This window comes from Oncorhynchus masou, chromosome 15, assembly GCF_036934945.1.
Source record: "Oncorhynchus masou masou isolate Uvic2021 chromosome 15, UVic_Omas_1.1, whole genome shotgun sequence".
NCBI lineage: Eukaryota > Metazoa > Chordata > Actinopteri > Salmoniformes > Salmonidae > Oncorhynchus > Oncorhynchus masou.
Genome location: NC_088226.1, coordinates 42,139,605 through 42,163,282, shown reverse-complemented (window position 1 = coordinate 42,163,282; position 23,678 = coordinate 42,139,605). Strand labels below are relative to the sequence as shown.

The 23,678-nt window shown below is 43.3% G+C and overlaps 1 protein-coding gene across 7 annotated transcripts in view; it reads left to right on the top strand.

The window, feature by feature from the left end:
• The window catches only part of LOC135556262 (BTB/POZ domain-containing protein 8-like), a 45,796-nt gene extending 41,186 nt beyond the window's left edge, over positions 1 to 4,610 (top strand). For all 7 annotated transcript variants that reach the window (XM_064989315.1, XM_064989317.1, XM_064989319.1 and 4 more), the window contains one exon: positions 3,269 to 4,610. In XM_064989315.1, the coding sequence (XP_064845387.1) occupies positions 3,269 to 3,810 (542 nt within the window). In that variant the 3' untranslated portion in view covers positions 3,811 to 4,610. The remainder of the gene's footprint in view (positions 1 to 3,268) is intronic.
• Positions 4,611 to 23,678: the final 19,068 nt, after the last annotated feature.

Below are 23,678 nucleotides of genomic sequence, written 5' to 3'. Positions count from 1 at the left end.
CTGTTTGTGTACCAGTCCATTGATTTGAATTTGCAACACCAATTTAAAACATGAAGATTGGTCAATCAAAAAACGTGCAGGAGTAGTTTAGCTATAATCAGCCCTAATGATTCAACTTTTTCAGAGGCATTCTGACCCTGACTACTCAGATTACATATGAAGGGGGGGGCTGGCTATGTTAATGTCAAAACGTAATAATTTAGTGTCAAGTACTATGCCATGTGTTGGTTATAAACCACCTGCCTTGTGACAAGGTGTGGCGGATTGACTTAGGCCTAGTTGTACCGATGCACTTTGATGTACATAAAAATGCAAATAGGCCTATTCAATGATTTTTCGTTGTTTATTTTATTGAATGCCATGAACTCCAGCAGCTTCTGGTCTTTGTCAAGCCAATAAGATAATAGCTGATGATATTATTTATTGGGATTGATGTCTATATAATTTGTGTTTTATGCAAAAGACATGCAGCCAAGCTATGATTTTTACTACCAAATCAAATCACATAATAATATGGCCATTTGATTTAGAAGGTAAATCCCAAAATATCTGTATTGTACTATGGACCACAGTACTAAGCTGTCACGATGACCAGATTGCTTTTGAGAAAGGTTTAGTCTTATGTCAATCTACGTGTTACCTACCTACAGGGACCCTTACCTACCCAGGATCGGCTTGTTTTTGTTGTAATTTGTCAGATCCTCCTAGCCTGTGTCTGTTCCTCAGTCTGCTTATCTAGTAAAGACATCTGCATGCCAGTAATACAAGCCATTTGTTGTCTTGTCTTTTTATTTATTCCACCCAATATTATTGTTTTGTATTTTTTTTTTTTGTAGTTTTATTCTGTAGTACTGGTTTGGTTCAATAGCCTTTGTGTGGTGCTGCCTGGTAGCCTTCTGTGTGTAGTGTGTCTAGAACAATCTTTATCTTCCATAGTTCTGATATGTCTCTCTTTTTTCACTCATGTTATACAGCAAATCCTATGCTATTACTTAGTTAGGGGTTTACATCTGAAATGGAACCCTATTCCCTATATAGTGCACTACTTTGTGCACTATATAGGTAGGGGATATGGTGACATTTTGGATGGATACTAGGTAGGGGGTATCCTAGAACAAAACATGTCAATCTTGTTTCTGCTGTCAACAGCGATAAGTGGACATTTTTATGATATTTTGTCAGTACCGTCGTGACCAAAAGTTTTGAGAATGACACAAATATTAATTTTCACAAAGTCTGCTGCTTCAGTGTCTAGATATTTTTGTCAGATGTTACTATGGAATACTGAAGTATTATTACAAGCATTTCATGCGTTTATTTTATAAGGCTTTTATTGACATGTACATGAAGTTGATGCAAAGAGTCAATATTTGCAATGTTGACCCTACTTTTTCAAGACCTCTGCAATCTGCCCTGGCATGCTGTCAATTCACTTCTGGGCCACATCCTGACTGATGGCAGCCCATTCTTGCATAATCAATGCTTGGAGTTTGTTCAGAATTTGTGGGGTTTTGTTTGTCCACCCGCCTCTTGAGGACTGACCACAAGTTCTCAATGGGATTAAGTTCTGGGGAGTGTCCTGGCCATGGACCCAAAATATCGATGTTTTGTTCCCCGAGACACTTAGTTATCACTTTTGCCTTATTGCAAGGTGCTCCATCATGCTGGAAAGGCATTGTTCGTCACCAAACTGTTCCTGGATGGTTGGGAGAAGTTGCTCTCGGAGGATGTGTTGGTACCATTCTTTATTCATGGCTGTGTTCTTAGACAAACTTGTGAGTGAGCCCACTCCCTTGGCTGAGAAGCAACGCCACGCATGAATGGTCTCAGGATGCTTAACTGTTGGCATGACACAGGACTAATGGTAGCACTCACCTTCTCCGGACAAGCTTTTTTCCGGATGCCCCAAACAATCGGAAAGGGGATTCATCAGAGAACATGACTTTACCCCAGTCCTCAGCAGTCCAATCCCTGTACCTTTTGCAGAATATCACTGTCCCTGATGTTTTTCCTGGAGAGAAGTGGCTTCTTTGCTGCCCTTCTTGATACCAGGCCATCCTCCAAAAGTCTTCACCTCACTGTGCTTGCAGATGCACTCACACCTGCCTGCTGCCATTCCTGAGCAAACTCTGTACTGGTGGTGCCCCGATCCCGCAACTGAATCAACTTTAGGAGACGGTCCTGGTGCTTGTTGGACTTTTTTTTTAGCCCTGAAGCCTTCTTCACAACAATTGAACCGCTCTTCTTGAAGTTCTTTATGATCTGATAAATGGTTGATTTAGGTGCAATCTTACTGGCAGCAATATCCTTGCCTGTGAAGCCCTTTTTGTGCAAATGTTTTTTGGGGATTCAGTTCATTTGCATGGCAAAGAAGGACTTTGCGATTAATTGCAATTCATCTGATCACTCTTCATAACATTCTGGAGTATTTGCAAATTGCCATCATACAAACTGAGGCAGCAGACTTTGTGAAAATGAATATTTGTGTCATTCTCAATACTTTTGCCCGCGACTGTATAGACCTCTTATTTAGTGATATTGAAGCAGTGTTTATGATAGAAAGAAACTGTATATAAAAACAAATGGGAAATGTCAGAGAAAACGAGTGATGTGCGTACTTCCTTTTGTTCTACAAATGAAATCATTTCTGCCTGCATTTAGATTGTTGTTACAGTATAATAATCATATCTGTACAATACAAAAGGTTTGCTCAATAGTTAGAGACCTGCACGGTTTACTTCTTCAAACATATCACTGGTGCCTGAGCAAACGGAGTTATGCAGAGTTAGGCTAACTAACCAGCGCTGGCAATGCAATGCATGGCTTACTGTGTTAATTACTGCTGGATAAAAGAGACACATCCAGACAACTACATCCCTCTGTGCTTCACCTTTTAAGGCAGCTGTGCATCCTCCCTGTTACCCACAGTCCAGGTCAGAGATTACTCGTGATTTATACACCTGATATAAATGTACAGTAATATCAACAATATCATATCATAATCCATTGGTCTGTAACGCAAGTACCAATGCAATGGTGAAACGAGGGCCCCCTCTCATCTCCTAGTAGAATACAGGCCATTGCCTGATCCAATCATTGATTATTAAATGGTTAAGAGGACACAGTTGCATTAAGGGGGAAACTTTAGTCATGTTGATGTTGGGATGATATTGGAAAGAAGTGACCAGAAGAATGCCTGTGTAATGACTATGGACTTATGGAAAGCTGAATCGTTAAGTCATTGTGCAGTATTGTCAATTGTTTTTAGGGGACAATGAGGGACATTGTGACAGATTGGATCAAACAACAACCCCGACCTGTACACAAGACCGCCGCCCGTCCAAAGCCCTCTCTCCCATCTACGAACTGGACGTGGGAGAAGCCTTTGAGCACCTCAGCTCCTCAGACAACCTCAAGGACAGGAGCAGGAGGAGCACAGTGGGGCAGGAGGAGGAGGAGAATGATGAAGGTTACAATGAGGAGAGCAGTAAGTTTGCAGAGCGTGACTGGAGCATGCTGAAGCAACTCCTCTCAGACCAGGAGTCCAGTCTGGGCATCATAAATCCAGTCCCTGAGGACCTGAATCTAGCCCAGTATCTGATCAAGCAGACCCTGTCCCTCTCCCGGGACTGCCTTGACGCCCAGCAGATCTTCCTGCCCCACGAGAAGGAGACGTTTAAACGCTGGGCGGAGCTCATATCACCCCTGGAGGACTCCACAACTAGCATAACTGTGACCAGCTTCTCTCCTGAAGATGCTGCCTCGCCACAGGGGGAGTGGACCATTGTGGAGCTAGAAACACATCACTGACAAAGACTATAAAGAATTAGAAGTGAATGGATCATCATGGCGTTAGAAACACATCACTGACTCATTGATGGCTTTAAGGATTAAAGAGACACTAGCCTCTTAACCTCTCTCTGGATTTATCAACTATACTGTACCAGGTGTCTGGTACATTTATCAACTATACTGTACCAACCTTTTCTTGCCCAGGGACCCCCTCCCAGGCAAACCGGCGACCCCCCCCCCCCCCAATCATAAGTTAGATTTTTTTTGGGCTGACCGCTGCAGTACCCCAGTTGAATACCGCTGAACTATACAACACTTCTGACTGCATTTAGGAGACTGACACTGCTACAGTACTGTCTATCAGGGAGCTGTTACACTTTGTCTGGACTTTTACAACATGTCTTCTGTCTCTCTTGACAACTACGGTACAACAATTCTTCCGTTTTATACCTTGATTTCATTATGTTTGATTCCTCTATTTATTTACTGCTTTTTATGCTGCTTTTCATGGAACTCTTGAGGTTGTTTTGGACTCTCAAGCTGTGCTTGTTTGTTTGCATTCAGTCCATCACCTTCCTTTATATCCTTAATACTTAATGGACTGAGAGTTTAGACACATGAGCTATTGTGCATGCAGACATTTTTTTGTATGTTTACTTGGTGTTTGCAACATTTAGAAGAACATAAATAAGCTTTCTTTCTCATGCTCTTTAGTCTTTATGATGGTCAGACAGTGGAGTTTCACAGAAACTAGAGAACATGTTGGCTTTACATTAATTGTTGTATATGAAAATAAAAATGTGTGCTTCTAAATACAATGGTTTCATTGATTGTTTTTTAGTTTAGTGACAGTTGATTCAAATACAATACTCGATTATTTTAGAAAATTAAGAGAATTTCATCATTTGTGAAATTCTATCGATTTTTTTATTGCACATGTCAGATTAAAATGAGGGATACACTTCAAAAAGAATATTTGAGCATTTGTTACTGTATCTAATGCACTAAATAGAATCACCTTTTGGCATTGGTGTAAAGTACTTCAGTAATACTTTAAATATTTTTTACTTAAGTTGTATTTTGGGGTATCTGTACTTTACTATATGTTTTTGACAACTTTTCCCTTATACCCAAAAGTACTTGTTACGTTTGGAATGCTTAGTAAAAATAGAAATATTGTCCAATTCACACACTCGTGTCTGTAAATAAATATTGATAATGGGAAGAAGTGGAGGGCGCTCAACGAACGTGAGTCGAGGTGCAATCAAAAAAGTTCATATTAAAGGAAAAGGCGCAACGCGCGCTTCGGCTCCCATCGTGAGAAAGCCTTTCATTTTCAACAAATATTGTTTAGCCCACCCATCTATTTGTCTCTGACTCCAAATCGTCTTCCTAAAAGGTACACTATATCCTATATGCAAAACGTAGCTCACGAGAATGTGTCCGCTGTCACCATTCTTGTTGCTTCAAGTTCAGGCTACCCTGCTTTACTTTAAATATTGAAATAATGATCATTTATTTGACCAAAACGCGCACGGGCAGAAAGAGGCATCAATGTCAGATAAAGCCCTCAGACCACGCGAAACAGCGCCCCTCTGAGCTTGCTGTGACGCCTTCAGTCACTCTTAAAGGGCTGTCGTTTTTATTACAGGTGAATGAAACAGAAATTAATATAAAAGTGTTGTTTCCAAGCAATGTTGTTATATTGTACTGGAACTCATTTCAACCAACTATAATTTAATGTGTTATATTGTACTGGAACTCATTTCAACCAACTATAATTTAATGTGTTATATTGTACTGGAACTCATTTCAACCAACTATAATTTAATGTGTTATATTGTACTGGAACTCATTTCAACCAACTATAATTTAATGGGTTATATTGTACTGGAACTCATTTCAACCAACTATAATTTAATGTGTTATATTGTACTGGAACTCATTTCAACCAACTATAATTTAATGTGTTATATTGTACTGGAACTCATTTCAACCAACTATAATTTAATGTGTTATATTGTACTGGAACTCATTTCAACCAACTATAATTTAATGGGTTATATTGTACTGGAACTCATTTCAACCAACTATAATTTAATGGGTTATATTGTACTGGAACTCATTTCAACCAACTATAATTTAATGTGTTATATTGTACTGGAACTCATTTCAACCAACTATAATTTAATGGGTTATATTGTACTGGAACTCATTTCAACCAACTATAATTTAATGGGTTATATTGTACTGGAACTCATTTCAACCAACTATAATTTAATGTGTTATATTGTACTGGAACTCATTTCAACCAACTATAATTTAATCGGTTCCGTTAAGAAAAAAAGGAATAATAGGATTCTGATTGGGGTCAAACAATCCTACAATATTTATCAAAAACGTATAGGATCCAATCTGATTACTGTTGATTTCAAAAAGGGAAAAAAGTAGTTCAATATGGTTCTGATAAAGGTGATACACAATCCTGTAGGATTGCGAGAGTCATATAGGGTCCAATAGAATTACTTTTGATTCCCATTAGGAAAAAAGTGGTCCAATATGATTCTGACACAGGTGACACAAAATCCTACATAACTGTGAGAATCCTATTGGATTCTATTGGAATAATCGCTAATCCTATAGGATTTTTTTGACAAGGGAGCATTTTGTGTTGATTGTGTATTTATTAAATAGCCAGAATAACAATAAAAAACATTACAATTAAACTAAAGCAACAATAAATGAATGACTGGGCCATTTCTGTTAAACAGCAGTCCCAGTTTTCACTTTTTCCTGTCTCTTCAATACTGACCGCAAGACTCTCTATCAGGTCACCAGAGCACACTGCAGTACCTGTCGAAATGAATCATTATTACTATCAAAGCCAATTCAAATAATGATACTGCATCTCTGGGGTCATGTCTGATAACTTCTCATTTTTCACGGTCATAGTCTGGACTAAGGTGCCTCGAGCATCAAATCAAATTGTATTGGTCACATACCCATATTTTAGCAAATGCTATCGCGGGTGTAGTGAAATGCTTGTTTTCCTAGCTCCAACAGTGCAGTAGTATCTAACAATTCCCAACAATACACACATCTAAAAGTAAAAGAATGGAATTAAGAAATATATAAATATTAGGACAAGCAATGTCGGAGCGGCATTGACTATAATACAGTAGAATAGAACACAGTATATACATATGAGATGAGTAAAGCATTATGTAAACATTATTAAAGTGACTAGTGTTCCTTTTTTAACGTAGCCAGTGATTCCATGTCTATGTACAGTATATAGGACAGCAGCCTCTAGGTGCAGGGATGAGTAGCCGGATGCTAGTGATGGCTATTTAACAGTATGATGGCCTTGAGATAGAAGCTGTTTTTCAGTTTCTCAGTTCCAGCTTGCAACTGTACTGACCTCGCCTTCTGGATGATAGCAGGGTGAATAGGCCATGGCTCGGGTGGTTGATGTCCTTGATTATATTTTTGGCCTTCCTGTGACAACGCGTGCTGTAGGTGTCCTGGAGAGCTGACAGTGTGCCCCCAGTGTCAAACCCCATTCAAAAGGGTCGGTCTCTAGACTGGTGTGCTACAGGCTCACATAGAGGTATCCACAGACACTATTTGTGGGAACAAGAACTTGGTTCAGAAATCTCAGATGAGGACTGGGAAGAAGATCTCAGGAATATAAACCACAGTTCAGTGAATGCCAGACACAACCTTGTACAGTTTAAGGTGATCACACTGCCTCACCAAATGTGATACGGAATCGCTATTATTTTTAATTTTTAGAACACATTCAAGAACCTCCAGAAGCTAACCAGCTAACTAGCTACAAGCTATTTAGTCATTGTTAGCCACTGCTAGCGGCTTTTACCTTCTGCACAGCCAGCCAGTTTTTTAAACCTGGATAATACTCGCCAGTCTAGCTTCCCTGTCCCATCCACCGCTGCCCCCTGGACACCGTGATCACTTGGTTACATAGCTGATGCCTGCTGGACTGTCCATTAATCACGGTACTCCATTCTGTTTGTTTATGTTTTATCTGTCGGCCCCAGCGCACTCAGGCTCTGTGTGTAGCTAATCCGACTCTCCCTGCCTAGTCAACGCCATTTTACCTGCTGTTGTTATGCTAGCTGATTAGCTGTTGTTGTCTCACCTACTGTTTTAGCTAGCTCTCCCAATTCAACACCTGTGATTACTGTATGCCTCGCTGTGTGTCTCTCTCAAATGTCAATATGCCTTGTATACTGTTGTTCAGGTTAGTTATCATTGTTTTAGTTTACAATGGAGCCCCTAGTTCCACTCTTCATACCCCTGATAACCCCTTTGTCCCACCTCCCACACATGCGGTGACCTCACCCATTACAACCAGCATGTCCAGAGATACAACCTCTCTCATCATCACCCAGTGCCTGGGCTTACCTCCGCTGTACCCGCACCCCACCATACCCCTGTCTGCGCATTATGCCCTGAATATATTCTACCATGCCCAGAAATCTGCTACTTTTATTCTTTGCCCCCAACGCTCCAAACGACCAGTTTTGATAGCCTTTAGCCGCACCCTCATACTACTACTCCTCTGTTCCGCGGGTGATGTGGAGGTAAACCCAGGCCCTGCATGTCCCCAGGCACCCTCATTTGTTGACTTTTGTGATCGAAAAAGCCTTGATTTCATGCATGTCAACATCAGAAGCCTCCTCCATAAGTTTGTTTTACTCACTGCTTTAGCACACTCTGCTAACCCTAATGTCCTTGCCGTGTCTGAATCCTGGCTCAGGAAGGCCACCAAAAATTCTGAGATTTCCATACCCAACTATAACATTTTCCGTCAAGATAGAACTGCCAAAGGGGGAGGAGTTGCAGTCTACTGCAGAGATAGCCTGCAAAGTAATGTCATACTTTCCAAATCCATACCCGAACAGTTCAAACTACTAATCTTAAAAATTACTCTCTCCAGAAATAAGTCTCTCACTGTTGCCGCCTGCTACCGACCCCCCACAGCTCCCAGCTGTGCCCTGGACACCATTTGTGAATTGATCGCCCCCCATCTAGCTTCAGAGTTTGTTCTGTTAGGTGAACTAAACTGGGATATGCTTAACACCCCGGCAGTCCTACAATCTAAGCTAGATGCCCTCAATCTCACACAAATCATCAAGGAACCCACCAGATACAACCCTAAATCTGTAAACAAGGACACCCTCATAGACGTCATCCTGACCAACTGGCCCTCCAAATACACCTCCGCCGTCTTCAACCAGGATCTCAGCGACCACTGCCTCATTGCCTGTAATCGCTACAGAGCCGCAGTCAAACGACCACCCCTCATCACTGTCAAACGCTCCCAAAAACACTTCTGTGAGCAGGCCTTTCAAATCGACCTGGCCCGGGTATCCTGGAAGGACATTGACCTCATCCCGTCAGTTGAGGATGCCTGGTCATTCTTCAAAAGTAACTTCCTCACCATTTTAGATAAGCATGCTCCGTTCAAAAAAATGCAGAACTAAGAACAGATATAGCCCTTGGTTCACTCCAGTCCTGACTGCCCTCGACCAGCACAAAAACATCCTGTGGCGGACTGCAATAGCATCGAATAGTCCCCGCGATATGCAACTGTTCAGGGAAGTCAGGAACCAATACACGCAGTCAGTCAGGAAAGCTAAGGCCAGCTTCTTCAGGCAGAAATTTGCATCCTGTAGCTCCAACTCCAAAAAGTTCTGGGACACTGTGAAGTCCATGGAGAACAAGAGCACCTCCTCCCAGCTGCCCACTGCACTGAAGCTAGGTAACACGGTCACCACCGATAAATCCATGATTATCGAAAACTTCAACAAGCATTTCTCAATGGCTGGCCATGCCTTCCGCCTGGCTACTCCAACCTCGGCCAACAGCTCCCCCCCCCCCCGCAGCTACTCGCCCAAGCCTCTCCAGGTTCTCCTTTACCCAAATCCAGATAGCAGATGTTCTGAAAGAGCTGCAAAACCTGGACCCGTAAAAATCAGCTGGGCTTGACAATCTGGACCCTCTATTTCTGAAACTATCCGCCGCCATTGTCGCAACCCCTATTACCAGCCTGTTCAACCTCTCTTTCATATCGTCTGAGATCCCTAAGGATTGGAAAGCTGCCGCAGTCATCCCCCTCTTCAAAGGGGGAGACACCCTGGACCCAAACTGTTACAGACCTATATCCATCCTGCCCTGCCTATCTAAGGTCTTCGAAAGCCAAGTCAAAAAACAGGTCTCTGACCATCTCGAATCACACCGTACCTTCTCCGCTGTGCAATCTGGTTTCCAAGCCGGTCACGGGGGCACCTCAGCCACGCTCAAGGTACTAAACGATATCATAACGGCCATCGATAAAAGACAGTACTGTGCAGCTGTGTTCATCGACCTTGCCAAGGCTTTCGACTCTGTCAATCAACATATTCTTATCGGCAGACTCAGTAGCCTCGGTTTTTTTGATGACTGCCTTGCCTGGTTCACCAACTACTTTGCAGACAGAATTCAGTGTGTCAAATCGGAGTGCATGCTGTCCGGTCCTCTGGCAGTCTCTATGGGGGTGCCACAGGGTTAAATTCTCGGGCCGACACTTTTCTCTGTATATATCAATGATGTTGCTCTTGCTGCGGGCGATTCCCTGATCCACCTCTACACAGACGACACCATTCTATATACTTCCGGCCCGTCCTTGGACACTGTGCTATCTAACCTCCAAACAAGCTTCAATGCCATACAACACTCCTTCAGTGGCCTCCAACTGCTCTTAAACGCTAGTAAAACCAAATGCATGCTTTTCAACCGTTCGCTGCCTGCACCCGCACGCCTGACTAGTTTCACCACCCTGGATGGTTCCGACCTTGAATATGTGGACATCTATAAGTACCTAAGTGTCTGGCAAGACTGTAAACTCTCCTTCCAGACTCATGTCAAACATCTCCAATCGAAAATCAAATCTAGTGTCGGCTTTCTATTCCGCAACAAAGCCTCCTTGACTCATGCCGCCAAGCTTACCCTAGTAAAACTGACTATCCTACCGATCCTCGACTTCGGCGACGTCATCTACAAAATAGCTTCCAACACTCTACTCAGCAAACTGGATGCAGTTTATCACAGTGCCATCCGTTTTGTCACTAAAGCACCTTATACCACCCACCACTGCGACCTGTATGCTCTAGTCGGCTGGCCCTCGCTACATATTCCTCGCCAGACCCACTGGTTCCAGGTCATCTACAAGTCCATGCTAGGTAAAGCTCTGCCTTATCTCAGTTCACTGGTCACAATGGCAACACCCACCCGTACTACGCGCTCCAGCAGGTGTATCTCACTGATCATCCCTAAAGCCAACACCTCATTTGGCCGCCTTTCGTTCCAGTTCTCTGCTGCCTGTGACTGGAGCGAATTGCACAAATCGCTGAAGTTGGAGACTTTTATCTCCCTCACCAACTTCAAACATCTGCTATCTGAGCAGCTAACCGATCGCTGCAGCTGTACATAGTCTATCGGTAAATAGCCCACCCAATTTTACCTACCTCATCCCCATACTGTTTTTATTTATTTACTTTTCTGCTCTTTTTCACACCAATATCTCTACCTGTACATGACATTCTGATCATTTATCACTCCAGTGTTAATCTGCAAAATTGTAATTATTTGCCTACCTCCTCATGCCTTTTGCACACAATGTATATAGACTCTCTTTTTTTCTACTGTGTTATTGACTTGTTTATTGTTTACTCCATGTGTAACTCTGTGTTGTCTGTTCACACTGCTATGCTTTATCTTGGCCAGGTCGCAGTTGCAAATGAGAACTTGTTCTCAACTAGCCTACCTGGTTAAATAAAGGTAAAATAAAAAAATATAAAATACACAGGTTACATTACTCAAAAGTGAAACTGCATAAAATATTCCCGGACACCTCACCACTGTGTGAGAGTTGCAAGCAGGACGAGGGGACGTTGACACACTTATTTTGGACATGTCCTAAGTTATATGCTTACCGGGCTCCCTTTTTTGATTACTTATCTAAAACCTTTGATAGAGTTATAGCCCCAGAGTAATAGCCCCAGACCCATTGATCGCTCTGTTTGATACGGTTGATGGGAAATTGCAATTTTGGAAGTTGGAGACTGTACCTACCTTTGAAATGTGGTTACGGGATTTAGGGAATGTAATAGTTAAGGAAAATAATTGATACAATACCTCCAATAGATATCCAATGTTTTATCAAATATGGCAGCCGATACTGGATAAATGTTTGAGTCCCACTTCATAACTGGGTTGATGATCTGCTGCTACTCTGTGCTGTACTCCTCTCAATGTTTCTTTTTGGCTTAACTACACTGCTTGTAATGACTATATTCTGTCTTCTTATACATGTACCACCTAATAGGATTTAGTTTTATTTTGTGTGTGTGAGTTAAGTTTCGTTTTGTCCTCTAAATTTGCCATCCCATTCAACAGTACAATGAATGTCAATGTTTGTATCGCTGTCTTTTTAAATTTATTTTTCATTGGAAATTAATAAACATATTATATATATATTTTTTAAACTGACTGTTGTAGGAAAGTTTAATCTTTTGAATGATATGAATCTGTAAAAAAGACCAGTCCTTGTCTCGCATAAGCAGGTATCGTAAAACAGATCGAGACACTCCATTACCCTAAGGTAGAGATGGACAAAGAATATCTACTATATTACACTGAACAAAAATATCAATGCAATATGTAAAGTGTTGGTCCAATGTTTCATGGGCTGAAATAAAATATCCTAGAAATGCTCCATATGCACAAAAAGCTTATTTCTCAAATTTTGTGCAAACATTTATGCCAAGATAATTCATCCACCTGACAGGTGTGTCATATCAAGAAGCTGATTAAACAGCATGATCATTACACAGATGTACAGTGCCTTGCAAAATATTCATCCCCCTTGGCGCTTTTCCTATTTTATTTGCATTACAACCTAAATTTATATAGATTTTTATTTGGATTTCATGTAATGGGCATACACAAAGTAGACCAAATTGGTGAAATGAAATGAAAAAATAACTTGTTTCAAAAAAATATATATATACCGTATATTAAAAGGGAAAAAAGTGGTGTGTGCATATGTATTCATCCCCCTTTGCTGTGAAGCCCCTAAATAAGATCTGGTGAACAGAAAGCGGTTTTACCAGAGTTCTTTAATGAAAAACAGGAATCATAAATCCTCCTCCAACGTTGTCAGCGGAACAAAATAGTATAGTGCAGGATGTTCCGACAGGACAGGACAAGGTAAAGCTTGCTTCTGGCATCCACAAACAAGAATCAGACACTGAAAGTGAACAGACCTAATCAGGTGTGAAAATGAATCTAGTAGAGGAGATGTAGAACATGAATCTGTCTAAAAAGACAGCAGAGAGAGAGATGAAGAGAAAGGACAGGAACAGACATAACAAGACAGTAAAAGGGAAAACCTGGTGCAACGGAGCAAATCATCGATCAGCGAACGGTCCAGCTGTGAAGCCCCTAAATACCCAACTCCTCTCCTCAGGACCGTACCCCTCCCAATCCACTAGGTCATATGACCACGGCCTTCTTACGAAAGAGTCGACAAGGATGGGGGGAGGGACGAGCGGGGGGCGCGAAGAACGACAAACACCTGTTCACACGATCTCAGTATATATACACCTGTTAAACGGTGGACAAAAGCCTGAAAGGCTCCAAAGTCTGCAACACCACTAAGAAAGGAGCACCACCAAGCAAGCGGCACCATGAAGACCAAGGAGCTCTGCAAACAGGTTAGGGACAAAGTTGTGGAGAAGTACAGATCAGTGAGAGTTATAAAAAATATCAGAAACTTTGAACATCCCACGGAGCACCATTAAATCCATTATTAAAATATGTAAAGAATACGGCACTACAACAAACCTCCCAAGAGAGGGCCGCCCACCTTAACTCACAGACCAGGCAAGGAGGGCATTAATCAGAGAGGCAACAAAGAAACCAAAGACAACCCTGGAGGAGCTGCAAAGCTCCACAGCAGAGATTGGAGTATCTGTCCATAGGACCACTTTAAGCCGTACACTCCACAGAGCTAGGCTTTATAGAAGAGTGGCTAGAAAAAAAGCCATTGCCTAAAGAGAAAAATAAGAAAACACGTTTGGTGTTCGCCAAAAGGCATGTGGGAGACTCACCAAACATATGGAAGAAGGTACTCTCCATCTAGTCAGATGAGACTAAAATTGAGCTTTTGGCCATCAAGGAAAACACTATGTCTGAGAACACCATCCCCACTAACACCCCGAGAACACCATCCCCACAGTGAAGCATGGTGGTGGCAGCATCATGCTGTGGGGATGTTTTTTATTGGCATGGACTGGGAAACTGGTCAGAATTGAATGAATGATGGATGGCGCTAAATACAGGTAAATTCTTGAGGGAAACCTGTTTCAGTCTTCCAGAGATTTGAGACTGGGAAGGAGGTTCACCTTCCAGCAGGACAATGACCCTAAGCATACTGCTGAAGCAACACTCGAGTGGTGTAAGGGGAACATTTAAATGTCTTGTAATGGCCTAGTCAAAGCCCAGACCTCAATCTAATTGAGAATCTGTGGTATGACTTAAAGATTGCTGTACATCAACGGAACCCATCCAACTTGAAGAAGCTGGGGAAGTTTTGCCTTGAAGAATGGGGGCAAAAATCCCAATGGCTAGATGTGCCAAGCTGATAGAGTGATGAGGTCAACTTGGGGTCATGATAGGGTCAGACATACCACTATAAATCAACTTGAGGAGTGGACATTTACTGCTGAGCCTTTCGATAACACTGAAACTATTGTTTGTATAGCTGTGTATGCATGGGCTTGGTCTCATGAGTAGAAGGTAATGACGTATGCAGTGACATCACTAGGGCTGGACTTCGGGCTTAATAAAATAACTTGGACCCTTTCCTATTTTGCAGAACTCAGTAGAGACATCAGTTGTATGTGTGATGTTTGATCTTTGACTTCTGTCTACAGCTGTATTTCGATTAAAATTGTTATGATTTATAAGTGCACATTTGGAGTATTCCTTATTTGTTAAGTAAAAAACAGAGCACAGAAAAATGGAACCAGCAAGAGACATACCCCAAGAGACTTGCAGCTGGAATTGCTGCAAAAGGTGGCTCTACAAAGTATTGACTTTGAAGGGGGGTGAATAGTTATGCACGAAACTATTGTTTGTATAGCTGTGTATGCATGGGCTTGGTCTCATGAGTAGAAGGTAATGACGTATGCAGTGACATCACTAGGGCTGGACTTCGGGCTTAATAAAATAACTTGGACCCTTTCCTCAGTGCACATTTGGAGTATTCCTTATTTGTTAAGTAAAAAAACAGAGCACAGAAAAATGGAACCAGTGCAGCTGGAATTGCTGCAAAAGGTGGCTCTACAAAGTATGACTTTGGGGGGTGAATAGTTTCTGTTTTTTTGTCTAATTTCTTGTTTGTTTCACAATAAAAAATATTTTGCATCTTCAAAGTGGTAGGCATGTTGTGTAAATCAAATGATACAAACCCCCAAAATTCCAGGTTGTAAAGGCAATAAAATAGGAAAAATGCCAAGGGGGTGAATATTTTCGGAAGCCACTGTACCTTGTGCTGGGGACAATAAAAGGGCCTTTAATGTTAATTTCTCTACCATAAGCCATCTCCAACATCATTTTAGAGAATTTGGTGTTACGTCCAACCAGTCTCACAACCGCAGATCACGTGTATGGCTTCGTTTGGGTGAGCGGACAACTAACACAAATGCATTTTATCCCTGGCAATTTGAATGCACGAAAAAACCCTGGCGAGATCCTGAGGCTTGTGGTGAGGACCATTTTTTAAGGTATCTGTGACCAACAAATGCACATCCCAGTTATGTGAAATCTATAGATTAGGGTCAAATTAATTAATTTTTAATGGACTGTTTCCTCATATGAACTGTAACTCAGTAAAATCTTTGAAAATGTTGCATGTTTCGTTTATATTTTTGTAAAGTATATATTTTCAATCAAGCACTACAAACTGATAGTCAGCTTATGTTGACCTACACTGAGTATACAAAACATTAAGGACACCTTCCTTTTGCCCTCAGAACAGCCTACATTCTTTGGTTCATAGACTCTACAAGGTGTCAAAAGCATTCCACAGGGATGCTGGGATGCTGGCTCATGTTGACTCCAATGCTTTCCATAGCTGTGTCAAGTTGGCTGGATGTCCTTTGGGTGGTGAACCATTCTTGATACACACAGGAAACTGTTGAGCGTGAAAAACCCAGCAGCGTTAGAGTTCCTGACACAAACCGGTGCACCTGGCACCTACTACCATTCCCTGTTCAAAGGCACTTAAATATTTTGTCTTTCCCATTCACCCTCTGAAAGGCACACATGCACAATCCATGTTTCAATTGTTTCAAGGCTTAAAAATCCTTCTTTAACCCTATCTCCTCCCTTCATATACACTGATTGAAGTGGATTTAATAAGTGATCTCAATAAGGATTCCCCAGTTCACCTGGTCAGTCTTGGAAAGAGTAGGTTCTTAAAGTTTGGTACACTGCTACTGTCTATGTTTTAAACTGGACGTAGAATTGATTAATCAATGATATCTTGTTGGCTATGAATACCGTCCCCATTGCTCGAAAGAAAGGGATTCAAGGAATGAAACCTGATCTTGATTAGAGAATCTAGATCTGTGCCGTAACCCATGTTCCATCTGCCATATGCTGGGCAGCAGATATACTGTATGTGGCTAGAATATGCAGCTGTCTACTGCAGTATTTATGATGACCAGATCGGGGTAAGCTTACATTCATAGCTTGTAGAGGGGCAGGCAGGCTCACCAGTCCATGGTGTGTATTTTAGACTAGAGAGAGGTAGCTGGATTGCCTAGACGCACCCTTTGGGCCAGTTTCCCCGACACTGATTAAGCCTAGTCCTAGAAGAAGTATGCACAATGCTCTCTGACAGTGCTTTTTAGTCCAGGACTTTGGTTCTGTACTCATACTGTTGAACAGATCTGTTTCTGGGCCCCGTGGGAAACGTCTCTGGAGTCCAGAAAAAGCAAAATCACACGGCCTACTTGTAGCAAAAGTTGCAGGATCGGATGGAAAATCCTATTCTATCTACACTGCTACATCACTTTGAAGGGCAGCCTGCCTGCAGAGTGCTCGTTGCCAGCGGTGTAGCCAGTGCTTGACTTGGACTGAAATAGATGCCAGTACTCATTGTGGGGGCTAGGAGTGTTTATTTTTAGGGGCAGGAGCTCCACAACAATTTGTAGCTAATATTCTATAAGAGGAACAGGAGCTCAAGAAGTAGAAGTTTTGAGGTGCCTGTACTCGGCTCAGGTCAGCTCCTGTCCAAGTCAAGCACTAGAGGTAGCCCTGTTCTTCCTTACAAATATCGTAGTAAATTCGCCATAATATGTTACATCTTCATCCCATAATATTGAAGGCAGTGCGATGTTACAACTGCTTATCTTTACACATATAGTCAGTAGCAGCAACCCAAACTAGGCCTATCTGAAATATTACAATTATTAATCAAATTGCCAGGTAGCTTATTGTTCAGGCAAAGATTGGTCAGTAGTAGATTGCTAGACTGTATTATAAACTCAGCAAAAAAATAAACTCTCACTGTCAACTGCATTTATTTTCAGCAAACTTAGCATATTTGTATGGACATAACAAGATTCAACATAAACTGAGACAAAAACTGAGACATAAACCGAACAGGTCAGACAGACATGTAACTAAAAGAAATTGAATCATGTGTCCCTGAACAAAGGGGGGGGGGGGGTCAAAAGTAACAGTCAGTATCTGGTGTGGCCACCAGCTGCATTAAGTACTGCAGTGCATCTCCTCCTCATGGACTGCACCAGATTTGCCAGTTCTTGCTGTGAGATGTTACCCCACTCTTCCACCAAGGCACCTGCAAGTCATTTCTGGGGGGAATGACCCTAGCTCAATGGGATTGAGATACGGGCTCTTCGCTGGCCATGGCAGAACACTGACATTCCTGTCTTGCAGGAAATCCCACAAAGAACGAGCAGTATGGCTGATGGCATTGTCATGCTGGAGGGTCATGTCACGATGAGCCTGCAGGAAGGGTACCACATGAGGGAGGAGGGTGTCTTCCCTGTAATGCACAGCATTAAGATTGCCTACAATGACAACAAGCTCAGTCTGATGATACTGTGACACACCGCCCCAGACCATGACGGACCTTCCCACTGCAAATCGATGCTTCTCCAGAGTACAGGCCTCGGTGTAACGCTCATTCTATCGACGATAAACACAAATCTGACCATCACCCCTGGTGAGACAAAACCGCAACTTGTCAGTGAAGATCACTTTTTGCCAGTCCTGTCTAGTCCAGCGATGGTGGATTTGTCCCCTTATGCGACGTTGTTGCCGGTGATGTCTGGTGAGGACCTGCCTTACAACAGACCTACAAGCCCACAGTCCAGCCTCTCTCAGCCTATTGCGGACAGTCTGAGCACTGATGGAGGGATTGTGCGTTCCTTGTGTAACTCGGGCAGTTGTTATTGCCATCCTATACCTGTCCCACAGGTGTGATGTTCAGATGTACTGATCCTGTGCAGGTGTTTTTACATGTGGTCTGCCACTGCGAGGACGATCAGCTGTCCGTCCTGTCTCCCTGTAGAGCTGTCTTAGGCGTCTCACAGTACGGACATTGCTATTTATTGCCCTGGCCACATCTGCAGTCCTCATGCCTCTTTGCAGCATGCCTAAGGCACGTTCATGCAAATGAGCAGCTTTTGGTGTTTTTCAGAGTCAGTAAAAAGGCCTCTTTAGTGTCCTAAGTTTTCATAACTGTGATCTTAATTGTCTACTGTCTGTAAGCTGTTAGTATCTTAACGATTGTTTCACGGATGCATGTTCCTTAATTGTTTATGGTTCATTGAACAAGCATGGGAAAGAATGTTTAAACCCTTTTTAATGAAGATCTGTTATTTGGATTTTTACTAATTATCATTGAAAGACAGGCTCCTGAAAAAGGGACGTTTCTTTTTTTGCTGAGTTTATATGGATGATAAACCAGGGCCTATGGCTACTATGTTCTTGCCAGGCAGAACTGGTTTTGTCTAGAAATGATACAGCCTTTGTCAAAATTGACTTTTCGTTGCAGGTTTAGAAGAACTTATGCTGCAGGTTATGAGAATTAACACACAACTCTTTGGTTCTGAAGCAAGTTTCGTAGGTCTACCACTCCTTTTTGGGAGTCGAGAGTCAAAAAGTTTGCAAACCACTGGGATACATAATAGTGGTAACAAATGGATTTGGGTTGGATATAATAATGGTAGGCTACAGTATTTCTCACAATCTTCTATCCTGATTGGACCCAAACGAAAAAAGATTGCAGTCAGACTGCAGTATAAATGCAGTCCAAAATAACACAGTTTTTTACTGCAGTAATGTTGCCGTGTAACTGCAGTTAGAGTGCAGTATAACTGCATTTTTTAATTTATTCTTTATTTTACTTGGCAAGTCAGTTAAGAACAAATTCATATTTACAATGACGGCCTACACCGGCTAAACCATAACCCGGACGACGCTGGGCCAATTGTGCCCCGCCCTATGGCTGTCACCCCTGCTTCCGCTCTCCCTCTCTGGCGCTCGCTTCATTACTCACAACTGTCACCATTGTTATGCGCAGCGGCGCTCATTGGACTCCTTCCCTTTGTTGATTTCCCGGTCTGCTTCCGGTCTGCTTCCCCGTTTGCTTCCGGTCTGCTTCCCCGTTTGTTCCCTGTGTCTGCATTAATATTGTTATGTGTTCTTGTCCAGACGCTGTCCTATCCTGTTCCATTCCATGTGTGTTGATAATTACATGTTCACTCCCTGTACCTGCTTCTCGTTTCTACCAGCGTCGACACATAGAATGCACGGGTGCTATCGCCGAGGGAACCAGCTAGCTCGTCGGGCTTCCACGCCTTAGCTGACTCGAGAGGTTGTCTTGCCTCAGTGGGCTCGGCAGGCACCCACTCCATGTCATGCTTCAGCCGGCCCATCAGGCTCCCACGCCTCTGCCAGTTCGTCGGGCTCCCACGCTTCAGCGTGACCGTCTGGCTTTCATGCCTCAGCAGGATTGTCAGGCTCCCACACCTGTGCCGGTTCGCCAGGCTCCCACGCCTGTGCCAGTTCGTCGGGCTTCTACGCCCCAGCCGGCTTGTCCTGTGCCCATGCCTCGTCAGGCACGCCCAGGTGGGACGCCAGGTGACGCCTCTAGAGGGGGGGGGGGTACTGTCACGCCTGCTCCTGCTCTCCCCTTCTGGAGCTCGAGGCTGTCCTTCATTACGCACACCTGTCACCATCATTACGCGCAGCAGCGCACACTGGACTCACTTGGACTCCTTCCTTTTGTTCCCTCTGTCTGCTTCCCCGTTTGTTCCCTGTGTCTGTGTTAATTTTGTTAGGTGTTCTTGTCCAGACGCTGTCCTGTCCTGTTCCATGTCCGTTAGTAATTAAATGTTCACTCCCTGTACCTGCTTCTCATCTCTAACAGCGTTGATCCTTACAATTGGACTCCTAAATAACTTCCGGTTGTGATACAGCCTGGAATAAAACCAGGGTCTGTAGTGACGCCTCTAGCACTAAGATGAGATGCCTTAGAACACTGCAGTTATTCTGAAATTATTGCATCCAAATACCACAGTTGACTGCAGTTACTGCAATTTTACTGCAGTTTCAAAATCTGCAATCTTTTTTTGCTAGGGGAATTGTGTTGATCATTATTAGTAAATGCAGCATTTATTCAAATTCAAAATAGTATTGCAAAATACTAACTCATCAGGTTGTGCTGCTTTCACCTCTTCTTGTAATAATTGCTCAATGAATCTGTGGCCGTGGTTGAGTATTTTTTTGGGGGGGGGGTGCCTTTTTTTTGGTATGCCCCCCAAACGTGTGCATGGTCCTAAGAGAGATGAATAATAATGTCTTACAGATCAACAAACCAAAGTTCCTTTAAGCAACCTTCATATCCAACCAAGCACACACAGATTTACAGGCCTGTTAGACAGATAGAAGCTCAGTCTTTAGCTGATTGTCTGAAGTATTGCCACCATCCTTGCGGTTGTCCCTTCTCTTCACCTGCTCCAGGAATGGCTCCATGAACCTGGCAGGGGCTGAGCAGCAACGGCTCAGACTGTACGCATCCTCCACCTTCTGTAGAGCAGCCAGAGCCTACCCAGGGAAGTGAAGATGGAGCCGGAATAGAAGGCAGACGTTTTACATGCCCCCAACCGATTACGTTTTTTTGTTTGTTTATTTGCGTTGTTTGTAACTTATTTTTTGTACTTATTTTGTATATAATGTTGCCGCTACCATCTCTTATGACCAAAAATAACTCCTGGACATCGGGACTGCGATTACTGAACGACGACACTATCAACATACAGCTGGCTGGTTATACGCTGCACCAGCAGGATAGAACAGCGGCGTCTGGTAAGACAAGGGACGGCGGACTATGTATTTTTGTAAATAACAGCTGGTGCAAGATATATAAAGAAGTCTCGAGCTATTGCTTACCTGAGGTTGAGTACCTCATGATAAACTGTAGACCACACTTCCTACCTTTGAGAGTTTTCATCTGTATTTTTCTTAGCTGTTTACATACCATCACATTCAGAGGCTGGAACTAAGAAAGCATTGAATGAGCTGCATTCCACCATAAGCAAACAAGAAAATGCTCACCCAGAGGCGGCACTCCGAGTAGTGGGGGACTTTAATGCAGGGAAACTTAAATCCTTTTGACCACATTTCTATCAGCATGTTAAATGTGTAACTAGAGGGAAAACAACTCTGGACCACCTTTACTCCACACACAGAGATGCATACAAAGCTCTCCCTCGCCCTCCATTCGGTAAGTCTGACCAAAATGATAACCTCCTGATCCCTGCTTACGAGCAAAAAATAAAGCAGGAAGCACCCCAGTGACTAGATCAATTAAAAAGTGGTCAGATGAAGCAGATGCTAAGCTACAGGATTGTTTTGCTAGCACAGACTGGAATATGTTCCGGGATTCCACCGGTGGCATTGAGGAGTACACCACATCAGTCATTGGCTTCATCAATAAGTGCATTGATGACATCGTACCCACAGTGATACCCCAACCAGAAGCCATGGATTACAGGCAACATCCACACTGATCTAAAGGCTAGAGCTGCCGCTTTCATGGAGCGGGACTCTAACCAGGTAGATTATAAGAAATCCCGCTATTCCCTCCAACGAACCATCAAACAGGCAAAGAGTCAATACAGGACGAAGATCGAATCGTACTACACCGGCTCTGACGCTCGTCGGATGTGGCAGGGCTTGCAAACCATTACAAAGGGAAGCACAGACGAGAGCTGCCCAGTGACACGAGCCTACCATACGAGCAAAACTACTTCTTTGCTCGCTTCGAGACAAATAACACTGAAACATGCCTGAGAGCACCAACTGTTCTGGAAGACCCTAGACCCACTCCAATTTGCATACTGCCCCTACAGATCCACAGATTATGCCATCTCTATTGCACTCCACACTGCCCTTTCCCACCTGGACAAAAGGAACACCTATGTGAGAATGCTATTCATTGACTACAGCTCAGCGTTTAAAACCATAGTGCCCTCAAAACTCATTAATAAGCTAAGGACCCTGGGACTAAACACCTCCCTCTGCAACTGGATCCTGTGACTTCCTGATGGGTGGTAAGGGTAGGTAACAACACATCCGCCACGCTGATCCTCAACACAGGGGCCCCTCAGCTCAGCCCCCTCCTGCACTCCCTGTTTACTCATGACTGCACGGCCAGGCATGACTCCAACACCATCATTAAGTTTGCAGATGACACAACAGTGGTAGGCCTGATCACCGACAACAACGAGACAGCCTATAGGGAGGAGGTCAGAGACCTGGCCGTGTGGTGCCAAGACAACAACCTTTCCCTCAACGTGATCAAGACAAAGGAGATGATTGTGGACTACAGGAAAAAGAGGACCGAGCACGCCCCCATTCTCATTGACGGGGCTGCAGTGGAGCAGGTTGAGAGCTTCAAGTTCCTTGGTGTCCACATCACCAACAAACTAACATTGTCCAAGCACACCAAGACAGTCACGAAGAGGGCACGACAAAACCTATTCCTCCTCGGGAGACTGAAGAGATTTGGCATGGGTCCTCAGATCCTCAAAAGGTTCTGCAGCTGCACCATCGAGAGCATCCTGATTGGTTGCATCACTGCCTGGTGTGGCAGCTGCAAGGCCTCCGACCGCAAGGCACTACAGAGGGTAGAGCGAACGGCCCAGTACATCACTGGGGCCAAGCTTCCTGCCATCCAGGACCTCTATACCAGGCGGTGTCAGAGGAAGGCCCAAACAATTGTCAAAGACTCCAGACACCCTAGTCATAGACTGTTCTCTCTGATACCACACGGCAAGCGGTACCAGAGTGCCAAGTCTAGGTCCAAGAGGCTTCTAAACAGCTTCTACCCCCAAGCCATAAGACTCCTGAACACCTAATCAAATGGCTACCCAGACTATTTGCATTGCCCCCCCCCCCCCTTTACACCACTGCTACTCTCTGTTGTTATCTTCTATGCACCGTCACTTGAATAACTCTACCTACATGTACATATTACCTCAACTAACCGGTGCCCCTGCACATTGACTCAGTGCCCCCCTGTATATATTCTCGCTATTGTTATTTTACTGCTGCTCTTTAATTACTCTTTAATTACTTGTCGCTTTTATTTCTTATTCTCATCCAGATTTTTTTTTAAACTGCATTGTTGGTTCGGGGCTCGTAAGTAAGCATTTCACTGTAAGGTCTGCACCTGTTGTATTCGGCGCATGTGACTGATACAATTAGCCACAGCA